Source organism: Hibiscus syriacus, unplaced genomic scaffold (assembly GCF_006381635.1).
Source record: "Hibiscus syriacus cultivar Baekdansim isolate YM2019G1 unplaced genomic scaffold, ASM638163v2 tig00110890_pilon, whole genome shotgun sequence".
NCBI lineage: Eukaryota > Viridiplantae > Streptophyta > Magnoliopsida > Malvales > Malvaceae > Hibiscus > Hibiscus syriacus.
The window spans coordinates 14,149,521-14,166,235 of NW_024062900.1; the positions used below are offsets into that span (position 1 = coordinate 14,149,521).

Consider the following 16,715-nt stretch of genomic DNA (forward strand, 5'->3'; position numbering starts at 1 on the left):
CCCCATCTTTTTAGCTTTATACTTGTTGGCGATGATTACTTTTTTTATTTTATCCGCGCTTCTTAGAGCAGTTCATGAAGCAAACAAGTGATAAAAATGGTTGAATTCCTTGATATGGGCCACCCTCTTTAATAACAAACATGGTTTTTTTAGACGTATATTTCCCCAAGACCCTGTTTACAGTGTGAACCTACTTGAGGTGTTCATGAAATTACTCAAAGTTTTTACAGATTATTCGAGAGTTTTATAGACAATATTAAAAGGGCAAATTACTCAAACTTATTCAACTATTTATTGTATTTTATTTTAATCATTAAATAAAAAATATTAATTTAATATTTGATCATTTTTATTTAATTATGATGTGCTCATTTATATTTAATTTTTTCAATAGGAGCAGTTAAATGACCAAACATTTAAAAGTTGATAAATTAAATAAAAATGAACATATTTATATCTTATTGAAATAAAAATAAAACTGATCCAATAATAATATTTTTTAATTCATTGAGAAAAAAAATTATGAAATTTAAATGAAAGTGACCAACCTAATAGTTTACACATTTAATTAGAATTTATTGTAAACATAAAATTTTAATTATTAATAAAATTGTTAATGTGATAAATATAATAATATATAATCTTTATTAGTACTTCATATTTTAATTTAAACTTACTCTATAAAAATGGTTATTTAATAAGATTGTAAGTAAGTTTTTATCGGTAATGTAAAAATTATTCTATGTAAATGTTTATTTGATAAGTTTATGTAGTTGTAAAATTTTAGAGATAAAAATAAATTTTTAATAAAAATATTTAAAATATAAAAAATTAAAATTTAAAACTTTTAGGAGAGTGATTGCCATCCTTACCCTCTCCATCTTCATCTCTGCTCAAAAGTAGAGGCACACTTAATTGTTGAGTCAAGTTTAATATTTAATTCAGTTGTGTAAGGTATTTAATTTTTATACCTATATTTTCTAACAAAAGAAAATATATACTAGAGTATATTTTTATCAACTTTTGTTCTTATAATTAAACATATAATTATTAAAATCTAGTTTTTTTTGTATTGTCCTCCTTTTACAGGGTTTAATTCTAACTAATTTGGATCGATTCGAGTCACACACTTAGTTTTGATAGGCGAGTCTCCCAATGAGAATTTTTTTGCATACACAAGAATTCGAATTTAAGACCTTTGTGTAGACACAAGTTTTTGTCCGGATTTAAAAAAAGATTATTTATTTATTTATTATTACTATTATTATTATTTATTATTTATTTTTATAGGCCTCATATTCAACCCACCGTTCTACTAAATCCCTAAAAATTTGACTAATGCAACTAAATTCAACCGAACATGGACCTTCCGGGAACGTGCGCACCCACCACCTCGCACGTACAGTTCAATTAACCTCACATGTTTGCTTCTTTTTCTATCTGCATCATAATCGTCACTCTCCACCCATTCCTTTTAATTCCCCCATTTACAAATGAAAATGCCCCTGTACTCGTAAACCAAAGAAGTAAATGGAGGAATAAAGGAAGGGGGATGGGCACAAAGGAAAAACACAAAAGGGGGCCACCATTTTTGGTTTTAATGATGGATGCATGCACTTCTTCCTGAATTCCCCCCCCCCCTCCCCCTTAATTTCTTTGCTCAAGTCCACTGCTCCCAACCTCTCTCCCACGCGATCACCTTCACCAAATTCCAAAAGGCCGAACACACCTTGTTTAACATATATGCCGAGTATACTAACCAAGTCTCAAAGAAATTGTAACATGTTGGATAACACTACTGTTCCAGTGTTTCGATCTTCTTCCTATGATCATCTCAATGGGGTCACTCAGAAAAGAAAAAGAAGGCCTGCTGGTACCCCAGATTCGGATGTAGAGGTGGTTGCTTTATCACCAAAAACGCTGTTGGAATCAGACAGGTATGTGTGTGACATCTGCAACCAAGGGTTGCAAAGAGACCAGAACCTTCAAATGCACAGGAGAAGGCACAAGGTTCCATTGAAGCTGCTAAAAAGGGAAGAAACACGAGAGGTGAAGAAGAGGGTTTACGTTTGCCCAGAGTCGAGCTGCTTGCACCATGAGCCTTGCCATGCCTTGGGAGATCTGGTTGGCATCAAGAAACATTTCAGGAGGAAGCACAGCAATCAGAAGAGACGGGTTTGCCAAAAATGTGCCAAGGGGTGGAGAGTTTCATTGAACACGAAGATGCTTGCATCGGTCGCGCACTAGGTGTTCAACCCGAATTGCAGGCGCTGCACTGGAGCTGCCAAGTGCATTATCTGACGATGGAGGGAAAGCTTAAAAAGTGTGGTTCCATTCATTGAACTATACACAAGTGGATCCTGCAACATTTATTTCCAAACGTTGAAAGATGGCATTATAAGCAAAGAAAGTTTGGATCAAAGTGCCGTTGCAGTCTAATATCGATGGCAGTATTGCAGGGAATGTCACTTTCTCTTCATTTTGATTTTTTATTTTTTTATTTATTTAATATTTATTCAATATATATTTTTTTCTCTAGAATTTTTGACTTTTTTAGAAGAATTTCAACCAATTAAAGATAAGTAATTTGAATCGAGTATCTAAATTTTAATTTTAATTTTTGCAAATTAAGACAACCACAAATTAATTGGTACCGAAAGGACAGTTAAAGGGTGTTAATCATTCTTTGACCGTAACCGATTCCCGAACCCGACATATTTCTGGTGAAACGCAGATCAGGTAAGATGGTGTCCGACCTACCTATATGTTTTTAAAATGGTCGGTGGCGACTCTAACCCAATTATCCAAGTCGAAGCCCAATTTCGGGCCACCCGAAAGACGCTTCCGACAGCTTGGCGACTCCACTGGGGACAGGTAAGTGAGTCAGACCAGAATTAATTTTCAGTTATCTTTTTATGCGAAAATAATAAATTTTAATTTATTTATTCTATTCTAATTATTTACGTTTGATTATTTTTCAAATAAATAGTTGTACTGAAGTTTTTTCAATGATTTCAGATTTTTGAAAAGTTTCTATCTCTGGCTCTATATCTGAGCTCCGAACCCTTTTAAGTGGGGGTGAAAGTGACATATTCGTGATAATTTATTCTCCGCACAGGCCTAACAAGTAACCTTCGGGATTCATATACCTTATGTCTTCGTGTGAATTTATTCACCGTATAGACATAAGGGAATGTTTTCTATCGAGTTTAACTTAGTCCACATAAGCTTGTAGTGGTCTTAGGACTAAGGGTCTGGAAAGCCCAAGGGGACACCAGCAAGGAGAAATCGAGTACCTTTTTAGAACCTAAACCGGGAGACTACAGGGAATTAGAGCCCACCCCAAAACCTCATTGCAAACCCTAAGATGCTTTGTTTTTATTTCCTGCTTTATTTTTTGTTCAAAGCATATGAACTAGAAATGTATGCGGTTAGGACTAGTTCAAAATTAACATGTGGGATAGAGATCATGTCCGGGTAGGAATAATAAGCATGTAGGGTAAATATCATGTGTGATAAGACTTTTCATTTTCATCATTTTTTCATCATTTTTTCATCCTTGTCTCACTAACTTTTTCCCTTCAGTTTTGTTTTTTTTCTTTCATTTTTTCATCATTTACATCATTCAAAAGAGGTGTTGATCCACCAAAAATGTGTTCGTTAAACATAAATAATATGTATTAATGGACAAAGGGGTTATAATACAAGAGGTGAAAAACATAAAAGTCTAGTTCAGAAAGGTCTATGATTTATGCTGAGCACACCAAAAGTCAACTTTTTGAGTTGGCAAAAATTTGCAGGTCATACAAGATGAAGGTTACTGACCTGGAGAATCCCTTCAAAGACAACAAGAACAAGATAACTAAACCCTAGCTAAGCTGGAGACCACTATAGACAAATTCAAGAAGCAAACTTTAGATAATTCTTATCGATGGAATACTCCAATGGCACTTACGTTAGGAACAAGCTCAACAGAGAGTCGATGTCGGAGATGTAGTCCTTCGAGACTTTTTTTGGGGGCAAGTAGCTCGTCACTTGAATAGTTTAGCCAGAGGAGCCAGAACGGTCCGACAGGGTATTCAACCAGTGACAGAAGAAGACAGAAGATGAATCAATTTGTCAGAAGTAGTTAGGGGTCTATACTTTTAAAATATTTTTTGTCTCTTAAGACGTACCACTTTTGTCCGCAATAAGGATTATTTACAATAACAGACACATTTTTTGGATCAATGTCTCAAACATTTTATGCATCATGCATTCTTGCATATTTCGCATAATTTTTCTTCTTTTTTTCATTGCATCCACACGAACTAACAGAAGATTTTCATAAACAAAGGGGTACAAACACTGGACGTACCTCCACAAACTTCGGACACGTTTCATCCTCCCGACACTCGCGCAAAGGAAAACGAAAGCAAAGATTGTTCAACTTGAAGAGAACATGCTAAGATTACAACTGGAAGAAAATAAATCAAAATCAGCAAAGTACCTTGGATTCCATCACTAGGAACCATGACTTATTGGTTGACCAGATTATTTCACGGTTGTCTGACTTGAATCAAATGAATGCTCCTTGGGCAAGTGAGGCATCCTAATGAGGATTTATTCCATTTTTCAGCGTCCTGTTTGGACTTGTTTTTTTGAACCTTCTCACATTTTTTTTGTAACTTGTTTTTTAACTTTGACACATTTCTTTTTATGAGGACATTTCAATGAATTTGTGCTGAGCATTGAATTAAATTTGCAAACTTGAAATTCTTCGAATATCAAATGAATCAAAAACTCTGTAAACGATCGGAGTTATAGATCTTTGACATTGTGATGTGATAATAACCTTTGATTTTTCCCCGAAAGACAAACTCGAACACCATACCCTTTTTCTTACAAGAACGGGCATAACCTTCTCCTTTCATAAGGTAACAAACAAGAGGCTTGGTATTAAGTATACATAGGAGCGGACAACATGGGGCATCTCTTGTGTATGACATTACTATACTTTTATCGAAGACGTTCAATGATGATAATGATCTTCATAGATGAGTCTAGTCTAGGTCAGTTGCTTGGAAATTGAATTCTAAAGATGAAATTTTTGACTTTCAACAAACACCTAGACTATAACAGGTTCTTCTTGACAAACTTAAGAAATTGGATCTATATACCCATATTATAATATTATATATATACAATAAAACTTGAGTTTTCCCTCTAAAGCAATTAGTTAAACGCCCCGACTTTATGGATAAGATTCAGCTAAGCCTGATAAAGGTGATTATAATGTCTATACAATAAAGCTTGAGTTTTCCCTCTAGAGCAATTGGTTAAACGCCCCGACTTTATGGATAATATTTAGCTAGCCTGATAAAGGTGATTATAATAAAATGATATTAAGCTGTCTCTCTAGAGTAATTGGTTAAATGCCCCGGCTTTATGGATTCAATTAGCCAGACAATGACAAATTTAAATAAGGAGTTTCTGTAAAAATGGACTAAGGGAGTTAAGGAACACCTGTTATAGTCAAATTCACACGATCACTCAAGAATTTCATTTTTAGACTGATATTTCTACACTACCTTTGTTAGAGGAGTTTACAAAACTTGAACAAATGGAAGATTTTAGAGAACTGAAATAGAAGGTCTAGTAATCGATAATGCTAGTTGTGTCATTTTGTCCGCATCCAAGTAAAATATCAAGCCAAAGAAAAAGCATGTTGCAATGACCAAGGAAAAATGATATTTTTTTGTTGATGGTTGAAACCTTAGAAAATAGGAAGCCAACCTGAAACCAACTCATCCACTTGAACATTTGTCAAAGAGATATAACTCTGAAAGCATTAAAAGAACTATTGATCCATTTAATATTCTTTGAACTCATGTTTATAATTTGATTCGATTTGATTGCGAGCCTGAATTAAGGGGCAATATTTTACATAATTCTTCTATTTTCATATCCTTTTTCCCCTCCTGAATAAGAGAAAGGAAAAAACATTTTCAAACATGACAATCTCAAATGTGAAAGGTCTTGGAAGGTGCTAAGACTCATTTTGCCTCTATTGAAGAAATAACGAACAATGCCAAATTTCAAGCATTTCACAAGATAATTAGTCTGAGTGATCAGATAGAACTTGTGAAATTACCAATAACCTAAGAAGAAAATGGGGCATGGTCGATTCTAAGGACAAGACCAGCAGACAAAAATGAGGCTCCATCCAAGGGATAAAACAAAATTAATTCATGTTGCATGCATCTTAGACATACTTAAGAGCATCACATTTATCATTTTTAGTATACATATTTTTGCAGCTTTTTAGTCAAGTTTCAACTTCAATATGAAAGATACTCGATTCAAAAAGCACATTCAAAAGTTGATGGTGGTTGCTCGACCTCACAGCGAAGGGGTCACTGTCTGACAACAAAACAACTTTCCGAGTCTCGTTCAGAGTCAATTTCAACTTCACAGCGAAGGATATTGAACTCGAAGTGACAATTTACTCGAGATTGGATTTCAACTTCACAATGAAGGATATCCAACTCAAAGCAACATACAATACTTGGATTTCAACTTCACGACAAAGGATATTCAAGTCAAGGTTCAACTTCACAACGAAAGGGCCATCCACGATTTCAACTTCACGATGAAGGATATCGTGCCAACTCTATATTGGATTTCAACTTCACGATGAAGGATATCCAATTCAAAGCTCAACTTCACGGTGAAGGGGCTTCCCAATTTTATTCAGAGCCAATTTCAACTTCACGGGGAAGGATATTGGACTCGAAACAACATTCATCCTTAGATTGGATTTCAACTTCACGATGAAGGATATCCAATTCAAGGCTCAACTTCACAACGAAGTGGCCATCCACGGTTTCAACTTCACGACGAAGGGAATCGTGCCCACTAACAACATTCATCTTTAGATTGGATTTCAACTTCACGACGAAGGATATCCAATTCAAAGCTCAACTTCACAGCGAAGGGGCTTCCCAGTTTTATTTAGAGCCAATTTCAATTTTACGGCGAACGATATTGGACTCGAAATATTTGGATTTCAACTCACAACGAAGGATATCCAATTCAATGCTCAACTTCACGATGAAGGGGCCATCCACGATTTCAACTCCGCGACGGAGGATATCGTACCTATAAATCCACGATTTCAACTCCATGACGGAGGATATCGTACCCATAAATCCATGATTTCAACTCCACGACGAAGGATATCGTGCCCACAAATCCACGATTTCAACTTCACGACGAAGGATATCGTGCTCATCTCTAAATTAGATTTCAACTTCACGACAAATGATATCTAATTCAAAGCCCAACTTCACAGCGAAGGGGCTTCCCAGTTTCATTCAGAGCCAATTTCAACTTCACAGTGAAGGATATTGGACTCGAAATATTTGGATTTCAACTTCACGACGAAGGATATCCAATTCAAAGGCTCAACTTCATGACGAAGGGGCCATCCATGATTTCAACTTCACGACGAAGGATATCGTGCACACAAGCAGCATCCATCTCTAGATTGGATTTCAACTTCACGACAGAGGATACCCAACTCAAAGAGAGAGTGTCTGTCAACAAACTTTCCAGTTTCAGAGTCGATTTCAACTTCATAGTGAAGGATATTGGCCTCGAAACAGCGCAACTTACATTGGATTTCAACTTCACGATGAAGGATATCCAATTCCAAGGCTCAACTTTACGACGAAGGGGCCATATACGATTCCAACTTTACAACGAAGGGTATCATACCCGAACAGATTGACCTTACTTCATGACGATGGAGTCATCTCTGTCACAACAATCGTATCACCCCTAGACGACCAGACATTTTCATCACCTATGAGCAGTGTCTTCCCCCAAATCAAATCAAAAAAAGGAAAACCGGAAAAAAAACTGGTTGCCTTTTTCGTCTTTGCCCTATCTTTGTTAACATAAGAATGTGCAAAGAGGAACAACTGTAGACACCCGTTTTTGTCCGAGTTTAAAAAAATATTATTTATTATTTATTATTATTATTATTATTAATATTTTTTATTTTTTATTTTTGTAGACCCCGTATTCAACCCCACCATTCTACTAAATCCCTATAAATCTGGCTAGTACAACTAAATTCAACCGAACGTGGACCTCCCGGGAACGTGCGCACCCACCACCTCTCACGTACAGTTCAACTAACCTCACATGTTTGTTTTTTTTTTTCTCTCAAAAATGAGAGTGGGAAGCTGGATTAGTGCCTTGCTTATTATTTAAACCAACTTTAAGTTGGAGATAAAGGGGTGTCTGCATCATAATCGTCACTCTCCACCCACTCCTTTTAATTCCCCATTTACAAATGGAAAGGCCCCATGTACTCATAAACCAATGAAGTAAACGGAGGAATCAAGGAAGGGGGATGTGCACAAAGGAAAAACACAAAAGGGGGGCCACCATTTTTGGTTTTAATGATGGATAAATGCACTTCTTTCTGAATTTCTTTGCTCAAGCCCACTGCTCCCAACCTCTCTCCCACACGATCACCTTCACCAAACTCAAAAAGGCCGAACACACCTTGCTTAACATATATGCCAAGTATACTAACCAAGTCTCAAAGAAATTGCAACATGTTGGATAACACTACTGTTCCAGTGTTTCGATCTTCTTCCTCTGATCATCTCATTGGGGTCACTCAGAAAAGAAAAAGGTCTGCTGGTACCCCAGATTCGGATGTAGAGGTGGTTGCTTTATCACCAAAAACGCTGCTGGAATCAGACATGTATGTGTGTGACATTCTGCAACCAAGGGTTCCAAAGAGACCAGAACCTTCAAATGCACAGGAGAAGGCACAAGGTTCCATTGAAGCTGCTGAAAAGGGAAGAAACACGAGAGGTGAAGAAGAGGGTCTACGTTTGCCCAGTGCCATGCCTTGGGAGATCTGGTTGGCATCAAGAAACATATCAGGAGGAAGCACAGCAATCAGAAGAGATGGGTTTACCAAAAATACGCCAAGGGGTGGAGAGTTTCATTGAACACCAAGATGCTTGCATCGGTCGCGCACTAGGTGTTCAACCCGAATTGCAGGCGCTGCTAAATGCATTATCTGACGATGGAGGGAAAGCTTTAAAAGTGTGGTTACATTCATTGAACCATTCACAAGTGGATCCTGCAACATTTATTTCCAAACGTTGAAAGATGGCATTACAGGCAAAGAAAGTTTGGAACAAAGTGCCGTTGCAGTATAATATCGATGGCAGTATTGCAGGGAATGTGACTTTCTCTTCATTTTGATTTATTATTTTATTATTTATTTAATATTTATTCAATATATATTTTTTCTAACATTTTTGACTTTTTTTTAAAGAAGAATTTCAACAAATTCAAGTTAAACTATTCGAATTGGGTATCTAAGTTTTAATTTTAATTTTCTCAAATTAAGACAACCGACAAATTAATTGGTACCGAAAAGGCGGTTCAAGGATGCTAATCCTTCCTTGACCGTAACCGACTCCCGAACTCAATATATTTCTGGTGAAACGCAGATCATGTAAGATGGTGTCCGACCTATCTATATGTTTTTAAAATGGTTGGTGGCGACTATAACCCAATTATCCAAGTCGAAGCCCAATTTCGGGGCCATACGAAAGACGATTTCGACACCTTACTTAAGTGATTTGAAACTGCTTATTAATTAAACCAATTCCGTTGGTTAGTTTTTAATTTACTTAATAATTTTAAAATTCCATATTTATATACAAATTGTATACAAGCTATTATCAAACATAAATCAAGTATTGATTGTGTCGTTATTTTCTAAAAAGTTAAATTTATTAAATTATAATTAATAAAATGTGTCAACAATTCTATAGTAATTAACTGCCAGTAGCTTAATTTCACCTCAAGATAGTGTACTCTACTAAATATGTTTATAATATCATCAAATTATATGTTTAATTTACTATTATAATTTTAAATCTTTATTATAATATGGAATATTTCATTTTTTTAACCATACGAGTGATTTCTATAAAAAAAATACCAAATCTAAAACCTTATCATTACTGCCACCGTCTCTCTTTTACTTAGGGCTGTAAATGAGACGAGACAGATCGCGAGCTACTCGAGATCGACTCTATCAAGGATCGATAAATACTCGGATCGAATGGAATCGACTCAAGTTCTTAACGAGCCGAAACGAGCTACTCGATATTCGACTCGAAAAGCTCGTGAGCAGCTCGAAAATATAATATATTATGATTTTATTTTTAAAAAAAATAAATTATTAATAATATTAATATTTATGTATTGATTTTTTTAAAATACCGTAAGATTTCATGTATTTAAAGTTCATGTTCGAGTTTGAGGCTTCAATTGAGTTAATTATAAGAATTTTTTTTCATTTCGAGCCTTTTCGAGTTGCTCACGAGCTTCAGTTAAGGATTTCGAATTTGATTCGAGCGTGAAAATTTTAAGCTCGCGAGTTTTCGAGTCGAGTCGAGTCGAGCTCCATTTCAGAGTTTTCAAGTCGAGTCGAACTCGACTCGACTCGTTTACACCCCTACTTCCACTATCACTAGGAGCAGTTTTAATTACAGCAGTAACATAATGCTATGATTAATACTTCATGATCTCAGCCATCTTTGTCGCCAATATTTACTGTGGTTAATTATTATAACATCTAAAATTTCCTTGCTTGCAGTTTAATTTCATTTCCCATGTTTTCTAACTCCAAACTGTGCTGCAAAATTTCCTGCAGGGAGAGGGAGAGAGCCTACCTTAAAATTGAGGCACTGCACAAAAATAAAGGAAACTCATAAACATAAAAATAATATAACATGATCCTGTCAAACTCAACAATATCTACAACAATTTGGGGGGACAGTCCTCAAGTTTAAGCACTTTTTTGAGTCCCCTCCCCTCGAACATCACCCCAACACCCTCCAAGTGACAAATGAGAAAAGAATTCAACAACACAAAACAGAAAACTTCAGCTCACTAAGTGTCCAATGCCCAAAGCAATGAAAAAAATTGCACTTCTATGTAGGTTCAACACCTTCGACCTGCTGCTTAGCCAAGTATCTTTCCCGTCGTTCTTTCTACAATGCAGGGGTTGAATTCATTGAGTGCCTCACCCATTCATTTATAACGAGTCCTTCCCCTACTACACGCGGACCAGTGTCTTCTTGAGGCTTTTTGTGCGATTCGAGTGCAGCCTCGGCCTCGTCCAGTTGACGTCTAAGTTTCTCCAATGCCTTGAAAAGGGAAAAAAACACATTGGTCATTCAGGAATTAGGGAAGTTTTTTGGGAAATAGAAAAGGCAAGACTAGAAGTAAACAAGTCATCCCATATTGTGTTCGGATTACTTACGGACAAGTGCGCTTTGGGTCAGAAAAACTATGAGTACAATCTGCTCAACTGAAACCTGATACCTTTGCTCATCACTGTTCAAATTGTTACACGACACATTTTCACTATTTGTGTAGCATGGCAATACTATTAGACGAAAATTTAATACTGTAAACATACGATGCCGAGCGCTTCGTGATTAATCGGTTATTCCTCATCCAAAATCACAATACCAAACATCAATCTGAAGGAAGATGAAGTATATATGAGATAACTTGCTTCATACTTTATGATGCATATGTTTCAGCAAATGAACATTCCATTAGTATTTAGATTTCTTCAAGAATATATTTAAGCTCGAACCACATGCTTTATTCGTTCAATTTTGCACAAACACAAAGATGAAATGATGATGAAATCATAAAGCTGGTTCACCGAATCATGCTAACATCAAGAGTTGAGGTCAAATATACCAGTTCTGGGACATAATCTGTATCTCCTTTCACTTTTAAGCTCATGATCTTGAACTTAACCCTGCTCTTTTTTTTTTCTATTGGTTTCTCATTATTCTCCGGAGGTTCCACGAACTTGAACACTGCTCGTCGGAAAAGAACTCATTAAAATCCAAATCATCAGTATTCTGCCAATCTCAAAAGTTAAGATTATGCATTACCGGTTGTCGTAACCGGTTTTCGTCCGGGCACGAAATATTTATTTTGGCGGGAAAAATAATGTGAATAAATGGTTTTTAAAATAAATTTGAGAGTCGCCATCGGCCTTTTGGGTCAGGTAGGTCGAATACCTAAAAAATCATCTTTTAAAAGAGTTTTTAAGAAAACATCGATTAAAAGATAAACTGATCTGCGTTTTAACCAAAAATTCATTCTTTTTAATAATAAAAAGGGATTCGTGGTTGGTTACGTTTAGGTAAGGATTAAAACCCCTACAACGCCCAAAATTGGTACTTTTTTAATTATAAATTGTCTCTATTATTAGAAAAAAATTCAAAGATATATTTAATTTATAATTCTATTTAATTTAAATTTATTACTATAATTTTAAGAAAATATATTAATATATACTTTTATTTTTATAAATAAGATATTTATTTATTTAGAAATATCAGAAAAGGACTTCTAGTTGCTTTAAGACAACTATTTTCTTAATATTAATAAATAAATAAATGTTGATAAAACATTTATCTAAAAATAATTAAAATATATTAATATATGATTTATAAAAATAGGACATTTATTTATTTAAGAATATCAGAAAATGACTTCTAGGTATTTTAAGACAACTCTTTTCTTAGATATTAAAAAATAAATACATATCAAAATATGTTTATTTTTCTTAAAAGTAATTTATAAAATTAAATTTATAAATAAGATTTTTATTTAATAAACAAATAGAATAAATAAATAAATATTATATAAATATATTTATATAACTTAATAATAATAATAAAATTATCATGAAGATAATAATTTAAACATGTAATAATAAAATAAAATAATAATAATTAAAATGAAAGAAATTAAAAGTAATAATATTAAAAACTAATGGATCATATTTATAAATATATGAACTTAAAAATGTAAAAATAATAAAACTTATGGTTAAAATTAAGATTATATAAAATTTAATTATCAAATTATAAAATATAAATATTTAAGAGATATGGTTAGAATTATCATAAAATATAAATACTAGTAGTGCAATTAACCATTATTTATTTAATCGGTGATTAAAATAGAAATATTAAAATTATTAGGGACTAAATATGATATTTATCCTAAATATATTATTAAATACTGGTAAGGATTAAAACATAATAAAATAAAATTCGAAGACTGAATTAGAACATTCAGAAGTTAGTTTCAGTGACTAAAATGAATAATTACAAAACTAGGATGGCTACGAAAAGGGTTTAACCATACATGTAAATTACGCATATACCTTTTCCCAAAACGACGTCGTTCGGGAAGGGGTATATATACCACTTCATAACTGGCCCGAAGAGCCAGCAGCCTCATTCTTCTCTTCTTCTTCTCTCTCAAAAACGAGAGAAGAAGAAGCTCTCTCTTCATCTCTTAATTCCCTCACCGGAGGGAATTCCGGCGCCGATAGCCACCGCCAAACTCACCGCCAGCCACCGCCTCCGGTGGCCGGAAAATAAAACTTTATACCACAATATAGATCGGATCGTCCTAATGACGATTCCGGTATTTGTTTCTCTTAAAAAGCTCTCAATCGGAGCAAATCTATGAAAATACCTTCGGTTTTCGAAGGTTTGTTGTGGAGCGTGGAGGTGCATGGTTACTCCGGTGGTGGTGTGGCTTTCCTCGGTAAGGTTTCTTTCGATTTTTATCTCGTTATTTTGGTGTTTGATGGTGGCTGGATTGCTTGCTATTGGTGTTGCTGTCTCCCGTTTTCTGGCTGTCCTCTCTCCTTTTTTTTTTCTTCTGTTTTGCAGGATCCAAGACTTTATAGCCTCGGTGAGGTTCTCGTTGGACCAGTCCAGAGGATGAAAGCCTTGGTGAGTCACCAAAGCTATACTGGTGACTCACCGTAGAGGCGACGTGTGTGGCTATCATTATGGCAGCAGAGCTTCTGGAGGCTTCTGGTGAGGTGTCGTGGTATTACAGCAACATTTGGAGCGACGCCTAGCAGTTGAAGCGTCGGCAGCAGACGTGTGGCCTTCTGGAATCAACGGCGGCGGCTGGGACGTGTCCCTAGGGTATCATCACCCTAGGGTTTCCTGCTGGATATCTCTGGACCGTTGGATCTTGCCAGATCCAACGGTAGCAAGCTGAGGCGGCTGGGAGAAGAGGGAAACCCTAATCTGGTTTTTAGGGTTTAACTAGGCCATCGATGTTGGGCTTGTAAATTGGGCCCGAGATTCAAATGTAGTTGGGCCTGGACCATGTTGGGTCTGTTGGGTCTCCATTTGGGCTTGTAATTTTTATTACTTAATAATAATAATATATAATAATATTTATAATAATAATAATAATAATAATAATAATAATAATAATAATAATTTAAGTAAAATAAAAAATTAGTGTCTACAGCTGCCCCTCTTTGCTCATTCTTGTGTTAACAAGAATAGAGCAAAGAAGAAAAAACAATAATTTTTCATTTGACTTCTTTTGAGTAAAACTGAAATGTTGAAAACATCATTCCAGAGGTCTTAAAAACATCATGCACTGCAGAACTTACAGATGACCCTAAGGTTTTGAAAACATCAAAAAGCTCCCGAAGGCTTTTTGGAAACATCATGCACTGCAAGACTTACAGATGACCCTAAGGCTTTGAAAACATCAAAAAGCTCCCGAAGGCTTTTTGGAAATATCATGCACTTCAGGACTTACAGATGACCCTAAGGCTTTGAAAACATCAAAAAGCTCCCGAAGGCTTTTTGGAAACATCATGCACTGCAAGACTTACAGATGACCCTAAGGCTTTGAAAACATCAAAAAGCTCCCGAAGGCTTTTTGGAAACATCATGCACTGCAGGACTTACAGATGACCCTAAGGCTTTGAAAACATCAAAAAGCTCCCGAAGGCTTTTTGGAAACATCATGCACTGCAGGACTTACAGATGACCCGAAGGTTTTGAAAACATCAAAAAGCTCCCGAAGGCTTTTTGGAAACATCATGCACTGAAGGACTTACAGATGACCCGAAGGTTTTTAAAACATCAAAAAGCTCCCGAAGGCTTTTTGGAAACATCATGCACTGAAGGACTTACAGATGACCTGAAGGTTTTGAAAACATCAAAAAGCTCCCGAAGGCTTTTTGGAAACATCATGCACTGCAGGACTTACAGATGACCCTAAGGTTTTGAAAACATCAAAAAGCTCCCGAAGGCTTTTTGGAAACATCATGCACTGCAGGACTTACAGATGTGGGAAATAGTTTACTAAGTAAGAAACTATGAAAATCGTTTTCTTTCTTTTCAACAATTTCATTTTTAGAAAAGATTGAATGAGAAACTATGGAAATCGTTTTCTCATTATTTTTCAAAATAACATGTTGATTGGGTAACATGCCCCAATCTCAAGATAAGGCTGTTAGAAATAGTTTACTAAGTAAAAAAACTAAGAAAATCGTTTTCTTACTTTTCAACAATTTCATTTTAGAAAAGATAAAATGAGAAACTATGAAAATTGTTTTCTCATTCTATTTTTTGAAATAACATGTTGATTGGGTAACATGACCCAATATGAAGATAATGCTCATTTTTGTGGATTGCGTCCATCTCTTCTTCAGATGTTTGTATGATTCTTGTATTTGTGGTTTTGAATACCTTCTTTGTGTAAGGTATTTTTTACCATGAATCTTCTTATTCTTCTGAAGATCTGTAAAACTTTATGTTTGAATGCACTCAGATGTATCAATGTAATGCATTGTCTATTGTGTAAATGATATTCTTATGAATGCATGAATGTTGATGCAATCTTCATTTGACTTCAAAGTGGTGAACTTGGTCTTCCTTCAATTCATCATTTATTGCCAGGGTTACCTCTGGATATCAGTGTAGAAACTTATGTTGTCAAGCTTGCATTTCTACAGAATCATCTGATCAACTTGTATCTTTGCATTTTCTTTGCTTCATTTAAGTCTTAGAAGAAATGTTTCACTTGTGGAACTCTTGTCATAGTCAAAATTATGACCCTGATGCTTCATTTTGTCTTGGATAAAACCAACTTTATTTGCTTGGACTTTGTGTAGAAATCCCATAATGCTTTTATTTTTGAAAAGATAATCTATCATCTTTAAAAAGAGAATCTATCATCTTTGAAGAGTGTAGATATAGATATGTGACTCAGCGGGGATTAATTAGGGGAGTAGAGTCTGTTCTGATTTGACTCTTGAAACACATCATAAGGAAAATTTATCTCAATTCCTTTCACGTCTTTACATCTAATCAGATCTCGAATAAGGCAACTTGGACCATATCATGTCGAGATGCTTAACAACAACCTGTCGTTCAACTAGTTTCTTGTTGTTAAAATTTCAGCTCTCCTTCTACGGAAAGAAATCTTCATTATATCTCAACTTATAATCTTGAAGTTGAAGAAGACAGACTTCATCTTGGATCAATAACTGGAAACCATATGATCGCAACATTGGTTCAATATCAGAGTAGCAGGTTTGTAAAACATTTGACAGTGCATTCATATTTTCCTGTGGTTTCTGTCGAGATGTAAAACACTTGACAACACATTCATCCTTTTCTGTGGCTTCTGCTCAGATTTCTCAATTATTGAAGCTCTTTGCCTAGTGTTAAAAGTTTTTGTATGATATCACAAGATCACTTGAGAACAAAACTCAGTGGGGATACAAGTGAGATGTTGGTATGACCAAAAAGTTGGTCAAA

At 35.2% G+C, this 16,715-nt stretch overlaps 2 protein-coding genes and 1 non-coding gene across 3 annotated transcripts; 2 read left to right on the forward strand and 1 right to left on the reverse strand.

The window, feature by feature from the left end:
- The first annotated feature begins 26 nt into the window (after positions 1–26).
- On the forward strand, positions 27–122 carry LOC120144940. Its single transcript, XR_005518089.1, has one exon. It is a non-coding gene; the product is annotated as a small nucleolar RNA U36a (small nucleolar RNA).
- Positions 123–1,578: 1,456 nt separating this feature from the next.
- On the forward strand, positions 1,579–2,319 carry LOC120144890 (zinc finger protein SHOOT GRAVITROPISM 5-like). Its single transcript, XM_039158854.1, has one exon. It carries the CDS (start codon positions 1,612–1,614, stop codon positions 2,245–2,247), a length of 636 nt encoding a protein of 211 aa, XP_039014785.1. The 5' UTR covers positions 1,579–1,611; the 3' UTR covers positions 2,248–2,319.
- Positions 2,320–10,926: 8,607 nt separating this feature from the next.
- LOC120144832 (vesicle-associated protein 4-1-like) lies at positions 10,927–11,919 on the reverse strand. The gene is made up of 4 exons (XM_039158791.1): positions 11,801–11,919; positions 11,361–11,424; positions 11,115–11,234; positions 10,927–11,078 (listed from the first exon to the last, which is right to left on the reverse strand). Exons 1-4 carry the CDS (start codon positions 11,845–11,847, stop codon positions 11,019–11,021), a joined length of 291 nt encoding a protein of 96 aa, XP_039014722.1. The 5' UTR covers positions 11,848–11,919; the 3' UTR covers positions 10,927–11,018.
- Positions 11,920–16,715: the final 4,796 nt, after the last annotated feature.